Raw genomic sequence first — 22,549 nt, forward strand, 5'->3', positions numbered from 1 at the left:
CAAGTATTTGAAGTATGCGTAAGGCACCATTGACTCCAAAGCTAACCAGAGGTCAGCCCAGCAACCTTCAAGTAAAATTGGCTCATTCTTCCAGAGCTGAACACTACGCCAACAAAGTACAATTCCACTCCAGTCAATGGTTAAGTGAGACGTCACTGTTCATGTGACTGTAGAACTGTAAGACATTTACAGAACAGAAGAAGGCCATGTGTCTGTGCTGGCTCTTTGGAAGATCTGAAACCTGCCATTGATGATGCCAATTGTCTTTAAATCCCATCTGAAAACCTACCCCTTCATCCGCGCCTACGCTCAGCTTCCCTTTCTTCCTTGCTCGTCGTCCAAGCCCTCCGCTGCGAAGCATCTGAGACGTTGCTCTATGACAAATGTAAGTTGTCTTATTGCTATTCACGTTTCTACTTTTTAACTCCTCTGAGTTTATGACTATTATTTTGTACTTGTTCTTCGAAATTGTTTTTATTTGGACCAACCTCTGGGGTAGGAAGCTGGATGAGCTCAATCCCACTTTTACTCTCGAACATTCATTTTTGTGTTTAAGTGTGTTGTGAGAAAGGAAACTGATAACAATGCAACATTTGTACCGGAGCTGATTGTTGCCAGGAGATTATCAGATCCGTGATTTAATTCTCTGTAAAGAGGGAACTTGAGTTCAGCAAGTTTGGGTTCATAGAGTACAGAATCATGATATGGAGCAGAAGGATGAAATTAAGTTTAGATTATGTAGAGCAGCAAACGGAATACGTCACAATACTGCCCTGTGTAGGGTTGCCAGGAACTTCTGATAAGATCAGGAATCCAAAGCTACGGTCTTACAGTAATATCCCGGCTCCCGCGTCACAGATCTTCATACACAAGGAATTGCATTGGCCTCGACGCAGTTTGTGATGTGAGATTTATCAACCGAACCGGTGAGGGTCCTAATTATAATAATAATAATAATAATCCTTGCATTTGATATAGCGCTTTTCACGTCGGGAGGACGTCCCAAAGCGCTTCACAGAACACACTGTAAAGTGAATTGACTGTATATTTGTGGGCGAACGCGGCAGCCAATTGCGCACAGCAATGTCCCACAAACAGTCGTAGATTGAAAATGACCAATTTATTATTGTTTTTGGTTTTGGAGGGATTATTATTAGGCTCTGTGTGGAGTAAGGAAACTTGCCCAAGGTTTCGCCCTCTGCCTGGAGTTGAACTCGGGTCTCTCACTTGCAAAGCGAGTGCTCTAACCACTGAGCTACAGGACTCCACATTATAATGGAGTCCTGTCGTAACCTGGCGGTTAGAACCACAAAATCCCAAACTGTGCTATAATAAGGCCACGAGATGGGGTTCACTGCGACGACACGGAAACTGTGGAGTCCTGTAGCTCAGTGGTTAGAGCACTCGCTTTGCGAGCGAGAGACCTGAGTTCAATTCCAGGCAGAGGGCGAAACCTTGGGCAAGTTTCCTTACTCCACACAGAGCCTAATAATAATCCCTCCAAAACCAAAAACAATAATAAATTGGTCATTTTCAATCTACGACTGTTTGTGGGACATTGCTGTGCGCAATTGGCTGCCACATTCGCCCACAAATATACAGTCAATTCACTTCACAGTGTGTTCTGTGAAGCGCTTTGGGACGTCCTCCCGACGTGAAAAGCGCTATATTAAATGCAAGGATTATTATTATTATTATTATTATAACTGAGGGCCGGACGGTCCCTGTGTTAAAATAAAAATTGCCGATCTCAGTGTCATTGGGTCACTGCAAGTGTCACTTCCTGGCTGCTGCACATGCACAGCAGGAGCAGGAAGTGCCAGCGGCAACCAACTTAATGCCCTGGAAGTCGGGCTGTTTGAACCCAAACTTTGTTGTCACTAAATCCGGGCTATAAAGAAGTTTAATGTCAGAAGACAAGAAAGAATTGGGTTAAGAATAAATAGGAGGTTACGAGTTGCCGTCAGTTGAACTGAATTTATGTAACGGTGCACATGGTCTGATTTGATCGGCTGCTTGTTTTTAAATGATATTCTTGGACTGTGATGTTCTGAGCGGTAATGAACTGCTGCTGGGTAGATTAAGGCAAACATGTTGACACCGAGCGCGAGCTAATAACACAGCCATCCCATTAAAAGATGTAATCTGCTGTCAGCTCCTTTTCTTGAAGCAAGTTTTATTTATAGAATATTTATATATTTCATTTGTGGAGACGGAAAAAACAAAATTCCCGTCATATGGAGTTTGCTAAAGAGCAAGGCCTGCTAGACCCGCCTGTAAACAGCGAGTCAATTGCAAGAACGTCTTCAAAGAGCATTTAATCTCCGAGGTGTGTTGCTTGAAAGCTTCCGAATCTTGTTAGTTTCTATAATGCATGGGGGAGCTGGTGTTTGTTGGGGGGGGGGGGTGTGTGTGATGTGCTTTTGTTCTGCTGTCAAATTGTGGGCAGCAGATGTCAAACTCCTGCAACCAATGCAGTTGCTTCGAACTCTAGCCCTTGAGTTTGACATATAAACGCTGGAACCCATATGGTGTTAAATTGTACGTTTTCGCGAGCGAGCTTGTAAAATTAGAAATTTTATATTCTTAATATAGATCCCCATTTTTTTAAAAAAAAAATTCTAATTGAAATTTCCAAAATAACTTTCAACAGGATGCAATGGAATATTCGGGAAGGTGAGGACAGTTTTACTTCTGGGTTGCGGTGGGGTGGGGGAAAGAAAAATCCTTTTACTCTAATATATTCCGAGGCTTGCAATGGTTCACAGAAAATTCGGTGACTTTATTTCTGAATGTTTATGCGGAAAGATTGAGGGAGGATGTTTCGAACGCACAGCATTGTTGCCATTTCCTTCCTGTGTTTTTGTTCCATCGCCCCCCCCCCCAACCCCCGGGTAAAACTAGTTGCTTCTGTTGAGCACATTTTGAGATGGAGCTTTTGCAGAATGGGTGGCCGCTGTTCACTGAATAACATGTTTCAGTTTCTCCATTGTAAATATGTCATCTTCCCCTCCTCTCCATCCCCACTCCACCACCTCCAAACCAAAATCACTTCACAATAATTTCCTCAAGATCAGACTGGAGCTCAGTAATTGCAGCCCTGCTGCTCCATTGGACATCCGGTAACACCATTCATCATCATCATAATAATAATGATAATAATCCTTGTGTTTTGTATAGCTCTTTATCACATCAATACCTCAAAGTGCTTCACGTGATTTACTGTAAAGTGTAGTGACTATGTATGATGTAGATGAATGTGGTAGCCAAGTTGAGCATTGCAATGTCTCACAATCAGCTAAGTGAATGACTGATTTACGTAAGGAGGATTATTGCTCAGGGAACCGGGAGAAATTCTCTTTGTATCTGAATGGTGCCATGAGATCTTTAACATCCACCTGAACAGCCAGACAGGACTTTGGTTTAATATCACATCCAACGGACGGTACTTCCAACAATGCCGTGCTCCCCCAACATTGAGCCTAGACCATGATCTTAAAAAAACTCTTTTGAACCCACAAGTTCTTGACTTGGAGGCGAGTGTTCTACCAACTGAGGCAGACAAGTGGGATTGGGGGGGAGGGGAGGATAATTTAGGTCATTCTGGTTGAGTAGGACAGATCTAATATGGATTAGGCAATGTTGAGGTCTTTTCATTGATTCATTTCATCTCCAAGCTCAAGGGCACGCATTTGCAGTTTGATAAAAGGCAAATGTAAGAATTAGGACACGAGGCGGGTGTCCTTTGGGTAAACTGCTGCTATTGATTGCTGAGATGAAGAACACGGATGGCTGGTTTGATAGCAATAATTTTGAGCGAGAAAAAGAGACAAATGCCCAGAATAGTACTGACGCAACCTCTCGAGAGAATGGCAAAACAGATCTGAACAGTTCATTATACTTTCTGCTAGAAATTTTTTACCCGGTAACTATATGTAGAAATGATCATTAACGTGATCAACTGAACAGTCAGCAATTTTCATGCATTTGTGTGTGTGCGTGCGTGTGTTGGGAGATATTTGGTGAATAATGCACAACAAGTAACTGATTTATGTGGTTTTTTGGTGAATTGTTTTCTCACATATTGAAAACGTGTGTTCATTTCCTTTGGCACAGACTTGGGGCATTGGGGGTAGTCAGGCAGAAGGGCTGGTGTTGTGGGTGTCAATGAGAGATTGAAAGATCTGTGGGTGAGGAAGGTTTTTTTTCAATTGCGAAGTTGGGAACGTTTGCTAACTTCGCTGCAGATCACTCAAAAAAAGTCTCGTCTTGAATGGGTAATAGTCCCATTGTACTTTCAAGGATAAACAGTCAGCACAAACAAGAGAATGAGCCCAGCCCTGCTTGTTCCTGTGGTCAGTCCATTGCACTGGAACTAAGCCAGTGTTGAGAAGTGGCAGCTCACTCCCACCCTCCTGTTGTCTGGTCTAGTTTCCTCCACAGACTACTGCAGAGTGATGGATACAATAGAGGGTTGTCACCTTCGTTGACTCCTGGAAGAGCATGGAAAATCATCTTGAAGGTCTGCTCCACCGCTGTGTACGTGTGTGTGTGTGTGGATAAACTAGTGCCTGCATGGATCACTGAAATCGGGTGGTGAGTTTTCAGTGCTGTGTAGTGAAATCAGTCGTGCAATTGAATCTTGCACCATTTCCTTTCGATTGTTCCTCTTCACACCTGTTTATTTCTAAAGTAAGCTTCCTCTTCTGTTCTAAGTTATTATTATTATAATGTGTCACTGCTGTAGAGTCGTCTGTATATGAAAATTTCCTGCTTTAAACAGGAAACTTGCCCTCTATAGCACACCCGGTGAATATGGGCAGTCAAAAGTCCTCTTGTGAGTTCCAGTGAATGCAAATGTTACACAATGACCTTTCAGTCCTTGCAGTTATTATTGATTTGGGTTGCCGCTTCTAATGGAGTGGTGTCATGTGCCAGGCACAGTGAAGCGAGGCCTTAAAGCTGAGCAACTTCAGTACAGAAAAAGGAACAGAGAATCTTTGTACATTGTGGAATCCTGAGTAAAACTCAATGCTTCTCAGTGTCTTTCTTTTAAGTGTCTACTCTCTGCTGCTTTTTGTGTTGATCCAGGTGCTACGTAGAGAAGCTCACCCTTATTTAACTTGTTACTACAATGTAGATGGACAGGTTGGGAGCTCTTGTCTTGCGTTCCAGATGTTTGAGCTTCTAAGCCTGGAACGCGAAACAAACAGAAATCCAACTGTTCCACGGATGTGAAACGTGTTTGACCAGTGGTTTCTCTGTCTTGTTGAACCAAGCCCATGCTAGCTACAGAAACTAATAAAAAACAGCATCCAAGGGGTAGTCTGTGATGCGTCACTCCTTATTGTCAGGTGCCTTTCAGATGTGAATGTTATCTGTTCAGTCCACATTTACCTCTTGATTGTGGTTCGACATGTGTGATTGGAGCTGCCCTCAAATTCTCTACACGTTACAGCTCTCACGTGTGCCACCTCCTCTCTGGAAGTAGATAGCCACAGCGCAGTTCCTAAGACTCGGCCTGATGTAACTTCTGGTCATCGGAAGGAGCCAACGTTTATGTGACCCGAATTCCTTAAGGAATCTTTTTAAGAAATACTGCAAATTCAATCCCGTTACTTACTGGGTAACCTGCTACTCTGAGAGTCCCACATTTTCTTCTGCAGTCAGTTTGGATTGGATACCTGAGGTCGCCTAACTGACCAAAATAAATCATATTGAATAGATAGATAATGGAAATAATAATCAGAGGATTAAAATCAAGACTGGATTATTTCCATCAGTGTCTTTTCCTCCTTTTGTGGATCAGTACAGCTGATTATTGTTCCTTTCGTTGTTGTATATGCTAGTGGCCCGTCTTATTTTCTTTGCCACTTTTTTCCCTTGAATGTTTCCGCTTATTTTAAGAGATTGAAAGATACAGGCAGTAACAGACCACAGAAGGTAGAGATTTAGTGTGTGTGCATACACGTACACAGAGGTTTAGTCATAATTCAACCAAGCTTAACTCTCCCCAAACAGTATTGAATGTTTTAAATGAGGGTCCCTGTCATTTCAGATACTAATCAAAAGAGTGCTTGTGGTAATGATAGAGACTAAACTATGAACTTGCTCTGGGGTAATCCTAAACCAGCTATTGATTTCAAAATGTGTCTGACAATGTTTTGTAATGGATCTCTAACGTTAAAAGGTTAATTGCTGCCGACAAGCCTATTGCGCCGTAGTAATTAGGCAGATTAATTAATGAACGGCAAGATCAGCATCATTCTCACAATAGCCATCGAAAGACAGTGAAATTAAAATGGGTTCTTGCTGTGAAGTTACTGTAGTATTGGGTGTCCTTAACGTAGCCTCTTGTTACTGCATGTGTATCGCATTGAAATAAATAATCAAATTTGATTATAGCTTCTTTCCCATCGGAAAGCGCTTCATGGGATTTGCTGTGAAGTGTAGTGACTGTGTATTTTGGAGGTTTCTAGGTTCATTAAACACAGCTCTGCAAGTAGCCTGTCCAATCTGTCACTGTTTCAACAACAACAACAAATTCTATTTATACAGCGCCTTTTACATCGGGAAGCCGTCCCAAGGCCCTGGACAGTCGAGGGTTTGCACCCGAGCTGCAGGCTGGGGTCAAGAGGAGTAGGGAGGATGGTGGTGGGAAAATGACCAAAGGTGTGGTTGAAGAGGAAAGTCTTGAGACGGGCCTCGAAGGAGGCAAGGGAGGGAGTGAGGCGGAGGGGCTCAGAGATGGGGTAAATCCTTTGAAGAAAATGAGGTGTGAGGGTATCTGGTATAAATAAAAATTTGCTCAGTCTTAAAAATAATTCAATTGTCGTCCAGCGCTGTCCAACTTATCAATCCCGAGTGGAGCTTGGTGTGCTCAAAGCAGTTTGGCAGTCTGCCTTGCACTTTGTGCTAATAAAATCTTACTCTAGTTAATTGATCTGAGGTTGGCAGTTGCATGGTTGTGTCTGCGTCCAATTCTGCCCATTAACTGGGGGCAAGGAATCTTACCGCTTAGATCCTGTTAATGCTGCAAGGCAAAGCCCTAGCGAGGTGGGTGGTCCTAGCAGGACAAGCAGTGGGATGCTTACCAGACAGCGCTATCGAAGGCAAGCTACGCAGTTTTATCTGCTTAAACTCCCAACAGTTACCCCCAACGCACCATCTGGGCTCCCCCCAAGCTTTGTTTTTTGTCAACCTACATATACTGCTCAAAGCGCTTCTCGGAATATATTGTAAAGTGAATTGATTGTGTTTTCGCCCACAAAATACACAGCGGGCGTATGTATGTGCAACTTTGAAAGTAATTTTGGATACTCTTAAGCACAGCGGTGGGTTTCTGCACTTGTGTCAGATATGTGGCTGTCCAGAAAACGTAAAAATTTTGGTCCACTTCAAGCCAGGCATTCATGTGCTTTGTTTTGTTTTAAAAATAGCCTTGATCATGACTTTATCTGGCTGCGCTGTGCAGAAGTGTCAGCCTTGATCTCGATGGATACCAGACACATTCTAATCAGGGATCAACGTTGGCCTCTTCCTCCCAACGTAGCTTCAATTTGCACACACGTACTGTGAGAACAAGAGCCCAAGAAGGGCTCTGAAATAGAGGAGCAATGATCCAGAATATTTCAGTCAAAACGCTTGATGCCTGAGAAATTGGGAACAGTTTGTTAGCCAGATAGTTGGAAAAGACACCAGCGTTCTTTTGATGCTTAACAGCAGCCAAGTAATACATATCCATCAAACTATGGCACTGATGTACAGATAGCCACTATTTCTCACCCCCTCGTTACCCCCACCATCGGGGGCCATGCTTTCAGCCACTCCGCCCCAAAGCGTTGGAAGCGCTCTGGGATGCTACCCTGCGTGAGGGACGCCATATAAATGTAAGTTGTTTTCTTGTTGGTCGCGAATGCGCTGTCACGCTGATGAGATGAAACTGCCCAAAATGCTCTCTCATACTGCTCCTCACAACCTGTCTGATTGTAGGTAACTCGGGCAGGTAAGTCTGAGGGCTTTAATTTGTCACAGTGCGGTGGGGGGGTGGATTTCACATCGCTCTGAGGTACATGTGGTTTTGCTGTCAGGTTAATGTGAAACCGGTTCTGAGTGACTTTGTGTTGACTGAGAGCAGGACAGTATGGTCTCGCATGGCCTTTGCACGTTGGGTTGTAACTTGTTGTTCATGTCAGCTCCCAGCGCCTACTCGAGCAGGAAGAGAACGGGTGATGAGCGAGCACATTTTACAACATGTAAAGTGGACAACCTTTACTGATTTTTAAGAAGTTTCATCAACATGATGAAGAGCTATAGCTCATGCCAGGATTATTATTTTATTGTCTCTTCAAAAAAAAAACTCTACCTTTTACAGCTTTCTGGGGCAGAGCATTCCACATCTTCACAAACCGCTGTGTGAAGAAATCCTTCCCGACCTCAGTTCTAGCTGTTATTCCGATGCTTCTTGATGCAGCGAAGTGGCTCACATGGTAGGCTTTAAGGAGATTACAATTATAAGAACTGTGACTGATGGCTGATGTTTGCTAAGTCCACGCTTGCCAAGAGACAAATCTCATTGGGAACTAAAATTGCTCCTCTCGGGGAATAATAATAATCCTTGCATTTGATATAGCGCTTTTCACGTCTTCTCAACGTCTCAAAGCGCTTCACAGAATAGACTGTAAAGAGAATTGACCGTATATTTGTGGGCGAATGCAGTGTACCACAGATCCACACAAGGTACTTCTAAACCAGCTGCTTTATTTCTTTCAATGGCGAAATGGGCAAAACACAGCAGTTTGTTCAGAAAACTGTAGAAAAATGTCTTAGTGTTTATTGCCGATCCTGTGTATCCTAGAGCAAATGGCTTTAACCACCTTAAGTGGGGAGGAGAGATTATTTTCCGGCCAGGAATTTAGCCCCGTGGAAATCACTGGTGAAACGACAATAACTTGTATTTATATAATAGCCTCCACGCCGCATGGTGTCTCGGAGACTTAAACACTTTGAATGGATCTCGAGGTGGCAATACTCGTGAAGGTTTGATTCGATGCCTTACATGGAATATGGTGTGTGGGGAGGGGGGGGGAGTAATTGATAACCGCCCACTGTAACAGAGTGACTTTCACATTATTTTCAAGTCTCGCCAGGGCAGATGGGACCTTGGTTTAACGTCTGATCCAAAGGATGGCATCTACAATAATGCAGCGTTCTCAACTCCCCCCAACCCCATCCCCCCAGCCCTGCATTATGTGTCAGCCTATACTGTGTGAGTTCAAAGTCCCCACGTGCGGTTCAAGCCCAGAAACATATTGACTGAAAGGCGAGAGCCAGGCTGACACTTAGCGTATCTACTGGTGAGTGTTGTATATCGAGGGTATTGTCTATATAAACTAGTTGTGTGAGAATAACACAAACTCTCACAGAGTAATGCAGCGTCCGTACATTATGAACAATACTTCACCAGAAATATTTCTTTTCACAGCTCAACAGCCCCAGAAATAACCTGGATGTAGAAACTTATCAAAAAAGATTTGCTGATTTGTTTATTTTCCAATGTAAAAATTCTTTACTGATTCCTTTTGTGTCGACCTAATACAGTTCATCTGAATGTTTGACGAATCTCTTTGACTCGAGAGATTGTGTCGGATGATTGTGAGCGTGAGAGAGTAGTAACACAATCCCGAGGCTTAATTGATATTTTGACATTCAAGATGTTATCCCCGTCAAAGTTGTTCTGCAGCCTTTATTCCCTCCCAGCTATATGTTGCAACACCTTATGCCCAAAGGACAGAGAGGTGTGTGCGAGCTGCGATGTGAGGAGCTGAGCCTACCATGCAAATAGCTGACCTTACACTACAGTAAGCGTTAGGTAACAGCCGTAGAAACTTACAGCACAGAACAAGAGCATTGGGATTTGCATTGACTGTTTAGGCCATTCGAGCCATCATGTCTGTGCTGGTGCAGGACTAGAATGGTCCGGCCTGTGTAATGTATATTTGGTTTGTAAAACAGCATTAGCCTGCGAGTGCCAATGACGGCATCAGGCTCAATCAACAGGGTTAATTAACCAAGTATTTCAAATAAGCCAGGGGTGAAGAGCTAAGGTATTTTTCAAGTGACTTTTCCAGTTTCCAAAAGATTTTGCATATTGTAGTTCCCAGTGCTATAGTTCCCAGAGCACTTGCCAACCAGTCATGGCTCATTTGTCATTCGACTGACCTCAAACCCTGTTATTGTCTCTAATTGCAATCCTTGACAACAACAAATTATATTTGTATAAGGCCTTTCACATCGCGAGGATGTCCTAAGGTGCTGGGCGGAGTGAGGGACACCTCACAGAAGCAGGTGATCATTTGAGTGAGCCATCAAAGGCTTATGAGTTTTCGAGGCCTGAAATTCTTCCCAGTGCTAGTCGTAGCCTGTGAGAATATTTCATCTTGAAAGTTTAAAGACTACGTGAAATTGTGCAAAACTCTTTAACTCTGAACTCCAGTTTGGCTTTATCTGCCCTCGTCCGATAATGACTGTTTTTTCACTGGATCATTAGTTTGCAACAACAACAACAAGATTACATTTGAATAGCGCCTTTCACGCCGAGAGGACGTCCCAAGACGCTGGACAGTGTACAGCATCAGTTTTGAGCCGACTAATTTTGAGCTAAACGAGCGGGTGTGTTTTAGCTGAAAGGAGAGTGACATTAAGATGAGAGTTCAAGAGGCGCAATGAGACGCCCCAAACCTTGCTCCTGCTTACACGTTGGCAGGTTGCCCGTTCCATCCGCCTCCACGCACTTCCCGGGATATCCTGTAAAGTACGTGTTTTGTGGGCGAAACGTGGCAACCAGTTTGTGCACAGCAATGTCCCGCCAACAGCCATGGAGTGAGTGATCAATTTTACTTGAAGGAATTGTCGGGGGAAACTCCCTTCTCATCGAATAGCACCATCTTTTTAACGTCCACCTGAACAGACAGACGGCACCTCAGTTTAACATCTCATCCGAAGGATTATCACTTTACTGCAGTGCCGTTGACAGGAATAAGGGGATTAGGCAGGTACAAATTCAGGCTGTTGTAGCTCAGAAAGACCACACGTTGCATTTAAATGAACTCCCTCGCTGGCTGAGGGATTGTCTCACAGCATGAGTAATCCAGCTTCATCCTCCACCCCTTCCCAAAGGCCCACTATGTATTTTGATGATGTGCATTGCAAGAGTTTTCATTGAAACAAATGGGTGGAACATTAATTATCTGTTCCCTGCTCTGGGGAGTGGAGGGGAGAATTAGGATTAACTCTAGGTTGGACTATTGTTTGTTTCAAAATAAACCTTGTTTTTTCAATTCCTTTTCTTCCCCCACGTTCCGAGCCCCGTCTGAACATTCATAACTTGACAGAAAGGTGTTAGACAACTGGCTGGGTGACGTATGTATCTCTAAAGATATTGCAGACCAGTCTTGACTATTGTCAGCTGCTGTTTATCAATAAATACTAACGCTAGACATCAATTTCCTGTCATCATACAGAGATGACCTGGACCAATATTCTGCTTTCAGGAATAGCTGCCATTTCACCGTGACCTCCTGGGGGAGAGCGGTGCTGTCAGAGGTGCTGTCCTTCAGTTGAGATGTTAAACCACCTACCTGTCCAGGTGGACCTTAAAGATCACGTGGCAATACTACTTGAGTTTCTCTCTCTCCCGGTGTCCTGTCCAACTATCCCCCAAATAAAACTGGTCACTCACTCCACGGCTGTTTGTGGGACGTCACTGTGTGCAAATTGGGCTGACGCATTTGGCCACAAAATACAGTCACTACACTTTACAGTATATATCCTGTGAAGTGCTTTGGGATGACTTGATGCTATATCTAATGCAAGAATTTTTTTTTTGATCAGCTGGGTGTCTGTCCTCTATGGAATCCCATCACAACGCTTAAGAGTCTCTAAACCACGATCATTATTAAAATAACTATTGGACATAGTAATGTGGGTAGATACTGGTGAGGGCACCATTAACTCTGTGTGGAATATTTGCTCTGTTAACCTTGTCTGACTCCTCTTTAGTTTGCGCTGTGGAAAATGCCAGATAAAAGCCAAAAAGTTACTCTGACCACTGGACTGACCTTCCTTGTACAACCCCCCCCACCCATGACACCAACATGAAGTTAAGATCTCCTGAAATGGCTGAGTTTGTGGTTCCCTGCCTCTTGTTGCAGCTGTTTCAGGTCTGTACACAGGGTCCAAAGGCACAACAAAAGGAGATGGGGTGGATCATGTAAAGCTTAAAACTCGAACCCCGTAAGAATAAAGGCATCAGAAACGAGACCCTGGACTGTGACGTAAATGAACCCTTCAAGTCGGTTTTGTGGACTTTTGCTTCGCAGCAGCTGTTGGAAAACTGGTTCTTTGCCAGGTTTCTGAGAGAGAGAGAGAGAGAGAGAGTGAGCAAACAGGGCACATTCTTCATAGTTCACATGTAAATCACTGATACAGCATGACAGCCTGTTAGTGAACATCGAACACTCCTCACGGACACAGGAGATGTTTCATCCCATCCCACACAATCAGGAAGCCTTGTTGTATGCGGGATTTAACTGAAGCTACTTTCGTTGATCTTTGGTGTCTGTGTCCCAGTGCTTTACCCTGTGAGTAAGTTGTTTTAATGCATTGCGTTAGAAAGGCCCTGTTATACAGTTTATTTTTTGTTTTGCTTGAAAGAAAACCGTCCTGCATTTAAGTGTGTTTGATAAAAAAAAATTCTGATCAACTGGTGAAATCCCAGCTTGTAAAGCCCTTAGGCTTTTTAGTTTAGTTCAGGATCCAAGCTGATGATCTCTTGATCGTTGACTGACCAGGACTGCAGAAGGACAGTGGTGTAGTGACTGTTTCTGTACAGGATAAACGCCAGATTGGGAGAAAGGTCAGACAGTGTTCAAGTGGGATAGCGCTAGAGTGGGGAAAAGTGACACTTAGTGGGTGGGGGTGCGGGGTTGAGGGTGTGGATTGGTGCTTTTAGTCATTGCCCCCTCCCTCAGCGTCCACCCAGCATAGCTTAGCGCTTTGAGACTTCTTCACGATATGAAAGTCGCTGTGTAAATGGTCGCTGTGTCAATGTTCACTGTGTTGTGTTGGGCTGGGGGCGCGGAGGGGGGCGTTTAATCATAGTCATTGGAACGTTGTCACAGCTGTACGTTATTTTGGTGGTCTCTCCTGCTAACACTTTAGCCTGGACGAAACGTTACTTACTGTGCTGGTAAAAGGCCTGATCTTGGCGGGATTAGAAACAGAAAGCTCTTTTAATCACACCCCCTCCAGCTTTGAATAATTTCACAAAATCTCCATTGGTCTTAAACACTAATCAGCCGGATTGGAGAGCGAGCGAGAGAGAGTGTGCACCAGGTGGTAGAAATCATGGCTGATTTCCTGTACATTGAGCACCTCGGTAACTGCTTTACAGTTCATGCGATTGAAATGTCGCTCAGTTTTTTTTGTGTGTTTGGATTAACTACAGGAAGGTTTTTTTCCCCTGTTAAGCAGGATGGCAGATGGTTAGCATGAGGTTTACCCGGTTCTGGGAGTTGCGTTCAAATGTGAATTTAAGAATGCAGCGCAGCAATTATATGAAACGGTGCTCCTCGCTATTTATCGTCACTTGACCATTAACCCTTCATCTGTTAACAGTTGTCTTACTGTCTGAAGTTGACATGATTAGCTTAATTACTTAGCAATGACTTGCCCCTTGAATCCCCTCCATCTTGTTCCCTCTCTATTTGTCCTTACAAACCGTGAAAACCTAACCCTTCGACTGTATCTATCGTGACTTCTCTCTCTCTCTCCATCCCTCTTTCCCAGATTTCTGCCAGCAATATCTCTATAAAGCACTATATAAGTAAATAATAATAGTCCTTGCATTTGATCTAGCAAATCAAAACATCGAAACTTCTCAAAGCGCTGCATAGGATATATTGTAAAGTGGTTTGACTGTGAGGGGGGAGAGTTTGTGGGCGAAACGCAGCAGCCAGTTTGCGCTAAGTAATGTCCCACAAACAGCCACGGAATGAATGATCAATTTTATCTTGAGTATTGAATCCCGAGAGAGAGAAACTCCCTTCACTTTTTGAATAGTAAACCTGGAATCTTTAACGTCCACTTGAAAAACATCAAGTGCTTGAAAGGCGCTGTACAAATGCACGTTTTCTTTGATGGGTCCATTTCTTCTATGAATCTGACATATTATCTTAGTTCGATGGGATCTCAAGACTAATATCAGCATGGAGGCCCCTTATACTGGGATATGTTAGCGTTGAAATTACATAATGCTGAGCTGGTGCGTTAGTTAAGGCGCTGAAGAGAAAAAATGAGAGAAATTTTTTTTATTGCGCCTTATTACATCCACCTCAAAGAGTTTTTAGTGTCTTGACTTTTTATAGGCAACGTGCAAGCTATTTCGTGCACAGCAAGCTCCCACAAACCGCCTTTAGGTGAAAGACCTATTTTTTATCTGGAGGATTATTTGGCCAAGATACAAGGGGCGAAACTCCCTTCCCTTTTTGCAAACAGTATCACGAGGATCTGTACAATCCATCTGATGAACAAGCAGAGGTTGACCTTGACTCGATTGTCTCATCCAAAGGACGGCACCTTTGACAATGCAGCCTTGTCCCTAGCACTGCGTTGGAATGTCATCCGTGACCTCGAGCTGAGTCCCTCACCTCGGACTTCAGAGAGACAAATCAACCAAACGTTCCTACATCGTTCCCCTCCCTACCCAGGTCCCAGATGATTGGGGCTCACTGTGATACCTTCCCCAAGGGAATTGGCTGTCAGCGCTCACTGGGTTCTGAGAAATGTTCCTTTGGGCAGAAACCAGAGTGGCCGGAGTTTGTGATTCTAGCTACGCCAAGGCCCGGCCTCTGCTTGTTTTCACTGGAGCCCACACGGTGAGCTCCACATCTGAAACCAGTTAAATGTTGCAATGTAAAATAAATATCCTGCTTTAACAACTGCTGCTGCAAAATTCGGAGGTAATCCTTAATGAATGGTCTCATCAGCCTAGGCTCAAACACGTGTAAGGAATACGTTTTTTTTTGCTGTTGAATACTGTGAGTAGCGTTGAAAAAGTCTTGCGTGTTCTGTGTATCTCTCTCTCCCTCTCGTGTACTTTTTGTGTGTGTCTCTGTCTCTCTCCCTCTCTTGTTCTGTGTGTGTGTCTCTTTCTCTCGTTGAAAACAACCAGATTAGAAAAATTAACTTATTCTGTCAACTGAACTGTATTAATTATTAATAGAATGCTTTGGAGAGATTCTTTCTCCCTCTCTCTCCCTTGTGTTTTCTCTCGGGTTCACTCTCTCACCTTCTGTCTCTCTGTCTTCCTCTCTCATTCTTGTCCGCTCTCTCTCTCGTGTTCTCTTTCTCTCTCGCTCCCGTGCACTCACATGCACACACGTTCAGGGACACGGAGGTGATGTACAAAAGTGTGTACCTGGTTACTGTGCTGCGTGTCACAGACCATAAAGTGTCGAACCTCAACAAATGCATCTGAAGAAACTGTGAACATTCGCTCATTCCCCAGAGCAGCTGAATCGCTGAGGAAAATGAGCCAAACTTTGTATTATAATTTCAGCCGTTTGGTGGGACATGAATTCCTTTTATTTCTGCTCCAGGTTTTTTGTGCGATCGAGCGAAGCATGAACTGTTTGGGCTGTTGTTGCCGCTGGTGGCAGCGTAAATATTTAATGGCACATTTTTCCTGCCAAAGAGAAGTGGATTTACCTGGGGTGTAAAAGTTCTCCTCTCGTGTACAAGGGATTCTGAATCCAATGCTCCACTTTACCCCTGAAGTAACGTCCTGTAAAATTGTCTGCTGCCGAAACATTTGTGACTTCTGGTTATTAAATAATTCATGGCTGTGGTTTTGTCTTGTTCATTTTTACAGCGGAAAATAAGTCTTGGGCTAATTGAGGTGGACCTGGATATTGTCCAACATGGCTTCAGATGCCAGTCACATGCTTGAAGCCGCTTTGGAGCAAATGGATGATATTATAGCAGGTAAATATCCTTTCAGTGGCCTCTTACCCTAAGCCAAAACCTGTGCCTAATGTTGTTACTTTGTTAATCCTCAGATCTGCTCAGGAAACAAACCCTTAACTGTAAATTGTTGGCTGCAAGTCTTGAAAATAACATCATTCTTGATTTGGGTAATGGGTTACAACGGATACACTTTAATTTTCAAGGATAAAATGCAATCATATATTGGAACTGATGTGGGTTAGGAGGCTGAATGGCCTCCTCCTTTTCCTGTGTTTTTCCCAGGATCTGCATTAAAACAGATATGTTGCTCCTGGAGATTTCTGAAGGACAAGATAAACAGAAATCACCAGTGGAATTACCCGGGGTGTAGACTGATTTTCGGACGTGTGTTAATTAGCGAGCGCAAGGAGATGGGGTGATGAAACGATTTACTGGTTCTCCACTGTTTTGGCCAACACAGCCCATAAAACCCTGTCACTGAGTCAGCGTTTCCACTGTTGGAAAGATAAGCTTCTGATCGGAATTCCAGTGTAACAAATCCATTCAGCAAATCGAATAAAACCGAGCTTTATTCCTCCACTCGACACAAACAGCAAAGAGTGGAAAATGGCTCTGAGCTTGGACGCATGATCACAGACGTGGTTCGGATGAAGAAGTCCTTCAGCCTATTTGAACTCAATCTTACCAAACACCCACCCTGCTGTCTTTTCCCCCCCATCCCCCCCACCCTTCACCGCTTACCTGTTCAACTAGATGTTAAAGATCCTGTGGTAGTATTTTACCCCAGTTTCCCCCAAATAATTATTGGTGATTCATAGCTGTTTGTGGGATGCTGCTGTGCACAAATTGGTTGCCTTGTTCACCTACAAAGTACACAATGTAAAGCGCTATACTTTACATTTAATCCTGTGAAGTGCCTTGTGGCGTCCTCCTGGCGTGAAATGCATTGTATCAAATGCAAGGATTTTTTTAATATACATAACCTCTTCCCCCTCCCTCTCTCGTGATTCTAGCCTGGGTCATATTTTATGGCTTTGATCTCTTTTCGAACACAGTACTTCAAATGCCACCTAACCCGTGGCTTATACAACTTGAATGTGACTTCCTTGCTGTTTTGTTTTGTTCTGTTTTTCTGTGTGGAGCTGTGACATGTCCACGTGAGCTGTTTCCATCACTCACTGCCCAATATCATTTCCAGCGAATGTTGTCTTCAGCAAAGAACAAAGGCACTGAATGCTTTACACCAGTACATCTGCGTGAAATGACTTGCGTTTAGTTTCACCTTTATGAGCTCGGAATGCTCTTGACCGGAAATTGCTGCCTGTTTCAGATTAAGTTGAACGTGAAGTTTGTGTGTGTGTGTAACGTGGTGGACAAATACTTGCAGAAATGTGTCCTATCTGGATCAGCTTCTGGGGCTCTCAGTTGAAATGAGCTTATCTGCGTGCAGCACTCTTCCAATTAAAAATTGCTTCAGACATAAAAGATTTACTGTACGGGCATAATCGGAGTAGGGTGAGTGGACGTCAGTAATTACAGGACTGAATGCAGAGGTTTTAGTAACATGTTATGAGCTGATGTTTGAGCACTCAGAGCCAAATAAACTAATAATAATAATAATAATCCTTATAATCGTGCTGCGCATCTGGGCAGGAAGTGAAAATGTACAGTGCTTCCAGTATAATGTGGGTCCATAGCTCACCTGGGTTACAAAAGGACCAGCGCAACTTTGGTGCACATTCACCCCCAACAGGGTCAGAGTGCAGCAATCACTGGAGGACCCATGTTCACAAACACAAGTGATTCCTTTAGCCGTCTCTTATCAGAGTGATATTATCGCAGATCGACAATTAGAGTAAGATGGTAATATACCAGTGTAACTGCAATTCCTTTTTATTTTTAACAGAAAATCTATTTCGGAAGGGCAAGTTGCTTAAAATTGTGCCCTTTAATTCTATTACACAAATCATACTGGGATTGGACCAGAGTGTGCGCCATTGTTCTCAATAACAATGAAGGGTTTATTAGAAAGCCAAGCCAATTGGCTTGATGAGCAAATGCCCCAATGGACAACAGCAAGGCTCTCTCTTCGTAGAGAAATAAGAAATTGGAGTAAAAAGGAAGTGGAAACAAATTTGATGAATTAAGCCAGTTTCGAGCCAAAGTCCTCCCTGTTTGGTTGTCCGTCCCCAAGACACCCGTCAATGTTGGGAGGACAAGGCACGGTGTTTAAAAATAAGCCTCCATTGCATTATTTGCATTTTCCCACAGCTTCTGGTGTAATTTTACATTTCTGGATTCTTTTCAACCAGGACCATCAACAGCAAACCCAACTCCCAGGCTAGTGTTTATTGGCCCTGTTCCAACGAATATGTTTTGATGTGACTCCTGGGGGGGTGGGAGGTTGGGAGGGAGGGAGTGCTAAGTTTATTTTTCTAAGTTCTATCGCACAGCGCAGTTCCGTGTGCTTCTAATTGGAGCAGAAATCTTTTAAAATGTCTTGTGTATGTCGATCAATCCAGCTCAGTATAATTTGAAAGTGGCCTCCTCACCAATTTTAGGTGTAAGGTTAGAGCAATTTCTTTCTTGTTGTTTTTACTTAAATGCCCTTGAGATGCAACATTGTCGTTGATGAGCTTTGTTGGCAGAAGCTTCACTTTAACTGGAAATGTTTTTGTGAATGACACCCAGCTGGTGAAGACCACTTCATTGTGTGCACATCATTTCTATTCAGAACCTTGCAGAATTCTATCTCCCTTACGCACGTTTGACAGCTCTGTCCTTCAAGTAGGGTTTCACTGTATATACTGTAAAGTGGTGTGGCGGTGTGTATATTTTATGGGTGAACACAGCAGCCAATTTGTATACATCAGTGCCCACAAACAGCCATGGAGTTAGCCCGCTTACTGTACTGCCATTTACTCTTAGACTCGGTCGCATATTCAACTACCTCAAATGGCTTGTGAAATGCAATTAAATTCTAGCCACTGTGACCCGCCACTCACTTCCCTATTGCTACTTCAAAAGAAACTCCAGGTAGCTTTGTAAGACATGCCTATTGATTGTTGAATCAATGTTGACTTAACTCCTCTTGGCTTCTGTTCTTTTTAAGATGGGCATTGATATTTTATTGCAGATTTTCTTGGACACCTTTCCCCATTATAGATGTCAGACTAATTGATCTGCAGCGTCAAGGCTGATATCTTGGTCTGAATGACATTAACAAGCAATTTAAAATGTGACATCTTTCCAGCCAAGCCCCTGGTCTGTGTATATTCTGTGTATAATTATCCATCTATATGTCACCAGAGATCTTGACAAACCGCTGTTGAAATGTCAATGAGTTTATTAGGAAATCATGATGTTTGTATTAGTGTAGTGCAGTTCTTTGCAGAGGCAATCTTTGGTACCAGCCAAATGGACTCCAGTGGCCTCATCTGGTCCAGTACATCTCTCCGTTGCTTTGTACATTTTTCCAGTCAACAACATATTGTGTTTATGAAGCTCCTTTCACGTCGGGAGGATGTCTTAAGTCGCTGGGATGAATATTACTGGCACTTTCAATCCCTCAAGGGTGGGAAGCCCAACTTGTGTTTTTTATAGATCTGAGCCATTGAACTCCACTAAATTGTTATCGGGACCCGCTGGGGCAATGTATCAGCCACGCATTTGTTGCAAGTGACCTTCATACTGGGGATGGACAACTTAAAAATGGGGTGTGGGGGAAGATAACAAACCCATCTTATTGACGTCTTGCTCTTGACACACTGCCCTGTATGGCAGACTGTGCTTTGATAACACTCCCACTTTCCCACCCCCCAACCTCACCCGCGCCACCCCACCACACCCCCACACGCGCAGATGTGTTCAAAGTGCACGTGTTCCAGTAAGGTTGCCTGCTGGAGCTCTTGAAATTCACCTTTCTTTTTCTGTCTAAACTGCAGGGCACCTTCAGAAGTAGGTACTTCATATTGGAAATATTTTCCAGTGCACTGATCTTGCTTCTTTGATGTTTGCGTGGGCAGGTCTGCTTTTTGAAGTGCGTGTGTTTGGACGTCAGCTGTGGAAGCCCCTCTCATTGATTAGCTGCTGCTCTAGGCTCGCACATGTAGAGCGCCCGGTTGGGGCGAGATGTGAGAGAGTAGCCAACACAATGGGATTGTAGCTCAGCTGGCCTTTCAGCGACAGGAGGGGAAACTAAACTACGTGTTGCCAAAGTCATACTCAACGGCTCATGAGAAAGATTTGCTGCGTTCATAGAAATACAAGACGTTGGGTGCAGCATAGGTTGACTACAGTAAACTAATCTAGGAGCTTCAGGAACTTATGAGCATCTCTGCACAGACATCTCATTGATGTAATAGGAGATCCATTAAGATGCACAGGTTAGGATTTGTGCCCCAAACGGGCATCCCGATGGGATGATAAGACCACAAGATTAGTTTGGATGAAGAAGGCCTTTTTGTCCATCTGATCTCATCCTTCCAGAACACCCACCCTACTGTCCCTCCCACCCCCACCACCACCCCCATCACAGCACTGAGCTGTTGAGTCCCAGTGTCCTGGCCTCAACCACCCTTCCTGGCAACTCTGTGGGGTAATTCTTGGTTACTGGTGTACAATACAACTGGATTTAAGGATTCAATGGAATAGCATTGAATCTTGATCCAGAGACTGACGTGGCAAGGTTTGGGATTCTGGTCTTTGCCATCATTGCACCTTATGGATCTTAGAAATAAGTAAACATTCCCGAGATATGTGTTCATATCACATTCATAAATCCTGTAACCTTAGCTGTGCCCAAGCATTGTAAAAATGCCTTTCGGTTGGGTCATGTCTGGAGGGTGTTGAATGTTGGTGCATTCCACTAATGCCTCTTAGCATGTGTGAAAGTGTTGTATAACATTGATTGATGTGGGGCCGGAAAGGCTGGCAGGGAGGGAGGGAGGGAGGGGGGAATCAACCAGTCAACTGAAATAGAAGGATTATCTAAAATAGGGATGTGTTGACTGCAGGCAGTGCTTTGGGATGTGGTTGTGGGGTGGACAGTATTGACGTGGCTTGGATTCGGTTGGAATTGCAGAGCTACAGTCATGTTACCTTTAGCCCTCTGGTTGAGTGGCAACAATATCCCTCACAACCGGATTGAGGGCTTTCCAATCTTGTGAGTGTTGACCTTTGGGACAATAGCATTACTGTGCGGTCCATTCTGATCTGGGATTACTGGAAGTTGCCACAGGATGGCTGAACCAACAGAGAGTTGCAGTTTTCCTTTCGCTAACATCTCTCACCATAATGAACACAGGACCACACCCAGCGATGGCTATTGGAAATAATTTCAGAAACGTTAATCGGAATCCTATATTTTCCATTTTTTCCAGCAGAACCTTAAGAAGCTCAGGCAGGAAATGTTTAAAACTAGTGAATAAGTGGAAAATAATTCAGTCCTGAGAACCTGTTTTTGCGAAGATTATTTTGAATCGTAGCTTCGAGGCTCTGATCGCAAAGGTCAGGAGTTCCAGTGCCTCAACTGCAGCACAAGGCTAATGATTCAATGTTGATGCACTTAGAATACTGTCCAAAGAGTATTGTGTGCCTCTCGTCTCTTTTGAAGACTTGGGGGTTGGATTTAAAAACTACGTTAGATGAATATTTTAGTGATCCAATTAAGGGCTCACAGATGTTTTGTGCTTCAGTGCTCAAGAGCGCCGCACAGTGGCTTTGCTCTGTAAGTGGTGTCGTCTCACGACACTGTCCGATCAAGTCTGAAATCAACTCGTTGGGATTTCAAAGGCTTCTGAAGGTAAAACTAACTCTAGCAGATTCACATTTAATAAAGTCATCTTAGAGAGAGAGAGAGAGATGAGCGATTCTAAAATGTAAATTCTTTTAAATGGAGATGTGTCTATTTGTGGTTTTATTCTTTTCTTTTTTTAAAAAAAACCAATATTAAAAATACTTTTTCTTTATTGCCTACTGAAAGCGGTCCCTTTGTCCCTATCTCGATCGCATCACCAGGGCAACAGAATTGATGGTCGGCTGTGTAGAGCTATGAAGATGGTTCTTTGAGACGTCTCGAAGACGTGATAAGGCACTACATCAAATACAAGGATTATTATTATAATTTCAATTTGCAGCAGTGGGTAATGGAAGTGCAGTGCAATAGTCCAATCGGGTCAGTATTCATGAAGTGTTTTATTAACCCAACGATATGTCTTTTTGAAGTGGACTTTAACACCTGATGGAAAGCAAGTTACTGAGAAACCTCAACCAATGTTAGAATGGGTTACGCTGTGAATGTCAATGGATTCTCAGCAGTTTCAGACACAACAACACAACAACAACAAGATTCCATTTATTGAGCGCCTTTCACGTCGGGAGGACGTCCCAAGGCGCTGTACAGTTGGGTCAGGACCCGAGCATTGGGCGGAAATGGTCAGGGTGAGGAGAGGGAAGGGAGGGAGCGAGGAGGGGGTAGAGAGTCGAGAGGGGAGCTGAAGGCACGGTCAAAGAGAAAGGTCTT

The 22,549-nt window shown here is 43.7% G+C and overlaps 1 protein-coding gene across 4 annotated transcripts in view; it reads left to right on the forward strand.

Moving 5' to 3' along the window:
- Nucleotides 1-236: 236 nt before the first annotated feature.
- The window catches only part of LOC103175056 (liprin-beta-2), a 65,149-nt gene continuing 42,836 nt past the window's right edge, over nt 237-22,549 (forward strand). For 3 of the 4 annotated variants that reach the window (XM_007887802.2, XM_007887798.2, XM_007887800.2), the window contains exons 1-2: nt 12,565-12,641; nt 15,932-16,044. In XM_007887802.2, coding sequence (XP_007885993.2) covers nt 15,981-16,044 — 64 coding nt within the window. In that variant the 5' untranslated portion in view covers nt 12,565-12,641; nt 15,932-15,980. Of the gene's footprint in view, nt 386-12,564; nt 12,642-15,931; nt 16,045-22,549 lie in introns of those variants that run through there. The other variant, XM_007887799.2, reaches the window with a different exon arrangement.

Source organism: Callorhinchus milii, unplaced genomic scaffold (genome assembly GCF_018977255.1).
Source record: "Callorhinchus milii isolate IMCB2004 unplaced genomic scaffold, IMCB_Cmil_1.0 Scaffold50, whole genome shotgun sequence".
Lineage (NCBI taxonomy): Eukaryota > Metazoa > Chordata > Chondrichthyes > Chimaeriformes > Callorhinchidae > Callorhinchus > Callorhinchus milii.